This window comes from Pseudorca crassidens, chromosome 20, assembly GCF_039906515.1.
Source record: "Pseudorca crassidens isolate mPseCra1 chromosome 20, mPseCra1.hap1, whole genome shotgun sequence".
In the NCBI taxonomy this organism is placed as follows: Eukaryota; Metazoa; Chordata; class Mammalia; order Artiodactyla; family Delphinidae; genus Pseudorca; species Pseudorca crassidens.
The window spans coordinates 44067033-44075613 of NC_090315.1; the positions used below are offsets into that span (position 1 = coordinate 44067033).

Here is an 8581-nt window from a genome sequence, read left to right on the forward strand (position 1 = left end):
CCTACCATTACATAACTAAGTCCTAATGATTTTGAAAGCATCAAATTCCATGTAATAAACCCCTTCCTACTTAAAATATCTGGAATCGTTTCTGTTTTCTGCACTAGTCTCAAATGATATAACATACATAATGGCAATAACCTGGATTTGTTTAAACCTGCATCTCTCTGTCCCTTCTGCTATCTATTGATATTTTTAAAATGTACACCATGTCAGGTGTTACAAGAGCGAATGTATTCCTTTACAGTTTAAAAGAAAATTATAGGTAAAATAAAAATACATTTTGGTTAAAAAAAAAAAAGGCAAGGCTGGGCTTCCCTGGTGGCGCAGTGGTTGAGAATCTGCCTGCCATTGTAGGGGACACGGGTTCGAGCCCTGGTCTGGGAAGATCCCACATGCCATGGAGCGGCTGGGCCCGTGAGCCATGGCTGCTGAGCCTGCGCATCCGGAGCCTGTGCTCTGCGACAAGAGAGGCCACGATAGTGAGAGGCCCGCGCACCGCAATGAAGAGTGGCCCCCGCTCGCAGCAACTAGAGAAAGCCCTCGCACAGAAACGAAGACCCAACACAGCTAAAAATAAAAAAATAAATTTATTAAAAAAAAAAAAAGGCAAGGCAAATGTAACTACCAATAAACTCCTCGCACAACAGTTGATATTAGAAGAGCGCATTCTATAAAATAGCCCATGCCAATTTCAGACACATGGTTTTGTAGACCAGGTTATAACCAGTTCTCCTCAGCAAACCATCCCCTCTACTTCTTTCCTCTTGGTTCAGCTCTGCCTCGGCAATGTCCTCTAGAAGAGACAAGCGGAACCCTTGGACCATCTGGGCACAACTGCCCTTCTCCTCTCTCCACCTCTTCTCATCTTAAATTGTCTCTGCCCTGAGGACCAGTAAGTAGGTTTTGTCTCATGATGCAACTCTGACCAAAAGATAGCAGCTGCCTGGTGCATTGTGCAGTGGGAAAACATCTGGGGCTCTGTCTGGACAAGAACGAATGCCACTATCAATCCGTAACATTTGCCATGCAAGCTGAGTGGACAATGGGGTTATTTGAGCCTTGACACTTGTCATCCATAACCTAAACTTCCCTGAATCCCAGGCCATCTCTAAGGTCCAAGAGGTAGGAGAGGAAGAGAGTGTACAAGGAATGCTAAGACTTACCCCTCCCCCGCTTCCCTACACAGTCCAGAGCATCTTTCACTGGCCCCTTCATGGCAGGGGGCTGGGCCCTGTTCCAGCACCAAGTCCCCTTGTCTCATTTCTAGCAAGAGTCACAACCTCACAATTCAATTACAACAGAACACCAAGGATCCTAGAGCTAGAAAGACATTTTATGTGGATTTTAAACAAAATTTCTAGGGAGGCAGAGGAACATCCTTGCACATTCTGACACGGTGTTATCCACCCCTCTCCTAGTGATCAGTCCCTTCCTTCTAACCTCTGACCACCCACTCTGGGCCCTTGATTCCCTCCCAATGGTCCCAGAATAGGATGGCACACAGTGCCTGCCATGCAGAGCTGCTGAGACCAGCCTCCTGTGCTCCACTCTGATGAGCTCCCTGCTCCCCCTCTAACAGGGAATCTCCCTTACCTGGTGACTCAACTAGGGAAAAGACCAGGGAATTCCCTGGTGGTCCGGTGGTTAGGACTCTGCGCTTCCACTGCAGGGGGCCCGGGTTTGATCTCTGGTCAGGGAACTAAGATTCCGCAAGCTGCACGGTGTGGCCCCCAAAAAGAAAAGAAAAGACCAAACATTCCCGAGAACAAAAAATAATGGGGGTGGGGTGGTGGAGGGGTAGATGTGAAGTGAATTTTAGGAATTTCTCTAGAGGCTGATCCTTGACCAAGGAAGTCCCCATTTATGAAGAAAGAAGCCATACTCCTCACTCTCACCTCGAAGTTGGAGCCTGGGTGGTGACATACAGTGGGCAGGGAGGTCTCAGGGAAGCCCAGATGTGCTCAGGGCAGGAACAGATCTTACCAGAAAAGAGGATGCTATGTGGACTCCAGTCCTCTCACTCTAGGCCAGAGCTGCACCTCAGTACACCCACCCAACTAGACCTGGGCTTTAACCCCCAATATAGGTAAGCAATACAACACTCCAAGCTGCTCCAGAGCCCCAATACACCACATCTCCAGAAACAGTGCAATGTGTTACTAGGGAGAGATGCAGCCCAAAGCTCAGCATCTGCTGAGGCCATGAGCACTGGGGGGATGTCGGTGAGAACAGGGCATGATCACTGTTTGTACCTGCCTTGGGCAAAGACAGTACCTACTTCTCAGAGCTGGCAGGACAGGCCTTCTCCAGGTCCACAGATGAGCACCAAATTTCTCAACAGCACTGTACAATGCACAGAGACTGGAGTGGGGTTCCCAGGGTGAGAGGCCAGCCACAAGCTGTCTCTAGACTGGAGGGCCTGTGCTCAAGTAGCTCTGCAAACCAGAAACATGGCACGTAAGATCTTAACTGGGTGAGTGGATCTCTGAGTCTCCATGAAAAATCATGGACAATGTTGTCTTTCAAATGGGACTTAACAAAACCAGAGTACCAAAGAATACCAGCCACACACAGAGGCCTTTCACCTCCGAGAAGCCACTCTGGCTACCAGTCTTCAACATCCTGCCTATGCATCCCACCATATAGGAGAAAGGCCAACCAAGAGAGAGAAGAGACAACTGCTATAGGAAAGCCATGCCCAGAGTCAAGGACCTAAAGTCATTGGCCCAGGGCTTCCATGGTGGCACAGTGGCTAAGAATCCGCCTGCCAATGAAGAGGACACGGGTTCGAGCCCTGGTCCGGGAAGATCCCACATGCCGCGGAGCAACGAAGCCCGTGTGCCACAACTACTGAGCCTGCGCTCTAGAGCTCGCGAGCCACAACTACTGAAGCCCACGCGCCTAGAGCCCGTGCTCTGCAACAAGAGACAACAAAGAGTAGCCCCTGCTCACCGCAACTAGAGAAAGTCCACACGCAGCAACGAAGACCCAATGCAGCCAATGAATGAATGAATAAATAAATAAATAATTCTTAAAAATAAAATAAAAATAAAGCCACTGGCCTGCACTGGACAGGAATCTCAGCCAGAGGGGCCTGGCTGAACCAAACCAGCAGAGTTTCTTCTCCCCTATCCATTCTCAAAAGTGCAGGCAGGGGACTTCCCTGGTGGTCCAGTGGTTGAGACTCCGTGCTCCCAAAGCAGGGGGCCTGGGTTCGATCCCTGGTCAGGGAACTGGATCTCACACGCCACAACTAATCCCGCATGCCCCAACTGAGACCCCAAGCAGCCAAGTAAATAAATAAATAAATAACAAAAGTGCAGGCAGATCCAAAGTCCTCGTATATCGCTACTGCCCTCAGGATAAGCCCAAGCTCTCTGGACAAAGCACATAAGGTATTTCTGACCTGGCCCCTGCCTAACTCATGCTCTGTCTTCCACGTCTTTGATGCACTGTTCCTTTCGTCTAGAGCGTCGCTTCTCACTTTGTCCATCTGGAACCCTCCAACCTACCCTTCCAGATTCAACATCATCACCTCTTATATGAAGCTTTCCCCAGACTCTCAGGTACAGGAGGAAGTCCAACCTCTGGGCCACCCTTGGGTACAGCACACACCATGGATGGGCTTTTCCTACACCAGCCTGTGAGGTCATGTGCACAGGCCTATCTGCCTCCTCTCTAGATAGGCCTCAGGCCTGTGCTCCTGGGGCCCAGGTCTGGGCCTGGGACAAAACAATGGGTGCCTCGCTGTCATGTGGAGAATTAATGGATGAGCACATTACTGCCTGGCCAAAGGAAGCTGGCTGCAAGTGAAAGGAAAGGCAGGCTGGCTGTGGCCAAAGGGCCACAGGGCCTGGGCCTGAGCACCAGATGCAGAGGAGAGGAGAGCGCCCGCATCCCACCCCTGCAGCTCCATCCAGTGCTCTAGCCCAGGCTTGCTGTTCTTGGGTAGAGCCACTCATCACATGTCAGGAGGCCACCACCGCCAGTGCTGCTGGGATGATGTTACAGTCTATTTTGAGGGTCACACTGGAGCATCTGTCAGCCTAGTCAGCCACACCCTCCATGTGTCATCACTAAGAGCTGGAGACACCCAAAGGTCCATGAACTCTGCCTGAGCATGTCATTTCCCCAGGGACCCTCAGTTTCAGGGCCTCCTTGGCTTCCTAACAAGATCAACCCAGATGCCCTTATCTCCTGGCACCAGTGGCAGGGCTCTGATGTCTCCTCACCCCACCAGATCTGCTCCTGGGGTTCCCAGCTCTGGTGACTCGGCAAATGCAGCTGAAGCCCATCAGTCTAAGCCTTGCTCTTAGCTCAAACATAACCCCTCCTTCTCCAGCTCTCCCTTATATTTGAGGAGTGCCCAGAAAGCCCAGCACCCAGGTGTCAAGCCAGTTACCAACCAGGCTCATTTTAGGCCCAACAGGCCTCACCTGCTGAGAAACTCCTACTCATCCCTCAAAACCATACCCAGGCTCTGCCTCCTCTTGTAGAGAGCCTTTCAGTGGACTCGCTACAGAATAGGCCAGAGGCTCTCTGAGGATAAGGCTGGCCTGTGCAGGCTTTACTGTTGTTCTCCCTGTACCTAGCATGCACCTGGCACACAGAAGGTATGAATCAGTATAACCCTTGAAATGAAACCTTTCTAATTAGACAAGCTTAGTGTGTTCTGCTACAAAAGACATCGTCAGAACAAAGGCCTTTAGGGAAAACAATGACACTGACAACTGGGTTCATAAACACCTTTTACAAAGGAAGCCTGTACTCAAGTCTACAGAAAAACAAGTTTACAGATTCAATGGGATGGTAAGTCAGTCAAGCCCAGTGCAGAGCACGTAAGTCAGTCTGGGCCCACTCAGCACTAAGCAACTTTCAGCTCTGTCCCCTAAGAACACTGTGATCCCCTAAGAATCCAACTGGACATTCCCTCACTCTACCCAGGGAAGGAATGCAAAAGGGAAAGGCAGCAGCAGCGTGGACACACGTGTCTGGGATCAGGTGAGGGCATCTGACAAGTTAGGCTACTCCACTGCACCCTAAGCCCCACAGCCAGGGCAGGTCACCAAACATCCCAGGGGCTCAGGGCTCACCCACAAAACAGGTACATCATCATCTGCTCCAGCCACTTTCCAGAGATGCCATGAGGACGGAACTAAATAATACAGGAAAGCTACATAACCGGTTAACACCTGGGTCATGGACCAAACACCTTCAACACTGACGGGAAACAGGAAACAAGCTGATCACTGTCTGCCCTGGAACTGCCCTTGGCCTCCTGAAAACCACACCTGGTCCATCTGGCTATATCTTAGCCACATGGGAAGGCTTTCAGGGATTACATAAAGAGGCCATAGGTGACATTCACACACCTTTCCTCTGACAGTGGCCAACTGAAGCAGGCCAACACAAGCATACATGACCTGGGACCTTTCTAAAACTGAGATTTCCAGGTCAGCTTAACAGCTATATTTACCTCATGTAAAAATGCTGGGAAAGTTGGGAAAAGATGCTCAACTTTCTTTGGATTTGCAGGCAATACCTATAGTAAAGCAATCTAACAAGATACAGGGCCTTTTCCAGCAAGATCCACTTGTAACTGAAATGTTAAAAGCCAGGTGAAGGAACCCAGGTCTCCACATTTAAACTGAAATGTAGAGACCTTCTCAAAAACTGTTCTTGTTTTTTATTAGCTCGCTGTTATCTACGATTAAGGACTCTGGAGAAAGTAATCCATTTTCTTCCCTACAAGTTTAGGAAATGCCCCTCCATTTCTTTGGCAATATGAGACTGCAGCACCAACATTTCAGTCTATACTGTAACTATTTTTGCAGTGTTTGTTTTGTTTTAAGAGGCTGTTCTCATTCACACTAGTTCAAACACATTAAATACATGCGCTTTTATCAGATGGTGGAAAGGGAAAATAGAAGATTTAAAGCCCTCCAATAATATAAACTTCCTACCGGTAAATGCTCTATATGGGGATAAAAGTAAAAGATGCAATAGCTTGCCACAATCAGAATTTCAGAATCATAGAATTCTGGGATTACAGGTAGCTTAGATGCTGGCCTAGCTCCCCAGAGTACAGACAAGGAGATCAAAGCCCCATGACCTACCCACAACCACAGAGCCCTGCCCGGCACAGATGTTACAACTTCACTGAAGAAGCAGGCAAAGCTCCAATTCCAGCAGTATTGCCCCCAGCAGAGCCCCTTGGCCAGGCATTTTGCATGTACCACAAGAGGAACAGTCCCTAGGAGAGAGGAAGTATTCTGAATGCTCAAGAACACACATCAGGGTTGGAAGGAAGGTCGCTGGTGGGGTTCACAAACTACCCACACCAGACCTAAGGTCTGATGAGGAAAACCTTTCCAAAGCAGCTAAAATTATGTTATTTCATAACTTAAACACCTGCTTTGTGACAACAGCCAGAAAAAAAGGGAGACTAGGAGAAGAAAAGGAAGAAAAATGAAAAAATCTCCCCTCTGATTTCCTGTATCTGCTTGGATCACCCTAAAATAGGGAGCCTCCCTAATGCTGACTTTAATGAGGACCTTCCTAAAGCTGATCCAACTGGTGTTCAAGTCCCTGGACTGAAAAACAAGTTTATGAGTAGCAAGCTCATCTGATTCTGACCATGTGCATGCTGTTTACCCTAAGATGACAGACCAGTGGCTGCCACAGCTTTGATGAATGCTGCAAAGACTCTACTATCCCTTTGAAGTCTACAAGGGCCTCTACCATGACTAAATGCGATAAAAAGGAACCTTGAATACAGCAAGAGTGTGAAAGGAGGGAAGTCACAAACACCACCCAACAGTGGGGGAACTCCATTCTGGACGCTGATTTGTTAATGTAAACTTGTTATTTGTTTCCCTGACCTGTAGATGTATCTCATTACACTATCACTAAAGAGAAGCCCCTCCTCTATAAAATGTACCTATTTGTCATCAAAAGCTGCTGCTTAGACCAGGCCATGCCCACAGCCAGGTAACAGAGGTATCCGCTATTCAACCCTTTGCAGCCCAGACCAATGCAGCTCAGCAGCTCACACCAGTCACAGGTGTCAACCAGGAGACCTCAAACTCTGACCACAGGGAACAGTTCAGTGTTGGGGGAAAGAATGTGGTCAGGAGGGGCTTACCCATCTCTTCCTTTGCTGACAATCTTCACCTCAAAGTAATAAATGCCACAGGCAGCAGGTATGGGGTGGGTGGCACGCACTGAGGCTGCATCTTTGTGATTTTTGCCATGACCTAATAGAAGAGGGCAAGGAAGAAATTTCAGCAGAAGGAAATGCAAATGGAAGCCTCATTCTTCTCTGCTCCATGGCAACTTCACCCCTCCATGGCCAGAGGAAGCCCTTGCATAGTCCAAGGAATAATTAGAAAACAACTGAGCAAACACATAAACCTCCCACCTTTGGCTCACCTCCTCCTGAGAATAGCAGCTCTGCCTGAGACACTGCCATTCAAACCACAGGAGGGTACATGCAATGTGGGTGCATATGTGAGAGATTCCCTAGTGCTGCTGGCAGACTCTCCAAGATACAGGCAGCCCACTTGGAAGACTAGGGGAGGAAGAGGCAGCCCTGGAAGACGCCCCCACAACTTTAGCGCAGAACCCTAGGCCTTGTCTGGGATGTCTGGCAGGTGAGCAAGCTCATGGGCCTCTGGCTAATGGAGGGGATGTGACCACCCCTTTCTTCAGACACTTATGAAACTAAGCAGTGGTGAAGGGCCTAGCTCGACTCGGAGGTACCCCAAAACAAGCAGGAAGGCCCTGAGAAGAATGTCCAGCCCAGCACTGGGTTTGGACACCTGCTGCGGTTCTCCTGACATCAGATGTCTCAGGGCAGAGCAGACTAGGCAGTCAATCCTTGGCCTGGTCAGCCCCACCACCCTAGACACCCCGCAGGAACTAAGGCCCAAGCCGGAGCACTCGAGCTGGGTAAGGGACGTGATGGAGCACGGGCTGGGCAGCACACCCACCCCGCAGACGCTCTGGCCTTCTCCCCCTGCGACCAAACAGGCCAATACCTTTGTAGTGGACGCGAAGGTTGCCCTGGGAGAGGCCGATGTAGTTGTACTTGTCCTTGGGGCTCCAGGAACGCGGCAGCGGCGTCTCGTGCTGGTTGACCGCGGGATACAGGCGCTGCAGGCGCCGGCTCAGTTCCTGATCCCCTGGGGACGGCAGCCCGCATCCAGTGCCCCCGCCGGAGGAGTCTCCAACCTGCAGGTTCCCAGCTCCCAGCTCCGCCGTCGCCGCCGCCATCTTGGAGGGAGCTGCTATTGTGTCACTGGGGGCGGGGAAAAGCGGGACCAGATCCGCCTCTTTCAGCCAATGGCCAGCGAGCCAACCTGGGCCGCAGGGAAACCGAGTCCCAGTCTGGCACCTCTCCTTCGACACCACTATGCCTCGCCACATTTTGGACTCCATTTCCCACAATGCAGAGCTCTCCAGGGGCGGACCAGCTTGGGCTCGTAAGGATCTCTGGGAGATGTAGTACAAACCCGCTCAGCCATAAGCCTGCTCAGCTGAGACACTGGGACACCGAAAACTACAATTCCCGCTGGCA

General features: G+C 50.3%; 1 protein-coding gene across 1 annotated transcript in view; it reads right to left on the bottom strand.

Annotated features, from left to right (window-relative positions):
• RANBP10 (RAN binding protein 10) overlaps window positions 1–8286 on the bottom strand; it is a 66464-nt gene extending 58178 nt beyond the window's left edge. Inside the window, exons 1-2 of the mRNA XM_067720803.1 lie at window positions 8043–8286; window positions 7148–7259 (exon numbers count right to left, since the gene is read on the bottom strand). Of these exons, the coding sequence (XP_067576904.1) occupies window positions 7148–7259; window positions 8043–8277 (347 nt within the window). The 5' untranslated portion in view covers window positions 8278–8286. The remainder of the gene's footprint in view (window positions 1–7147; window positions 7260–8042) is intronic.
• Window positions 8287–8581: the final 295 nt, after the last annotated feature.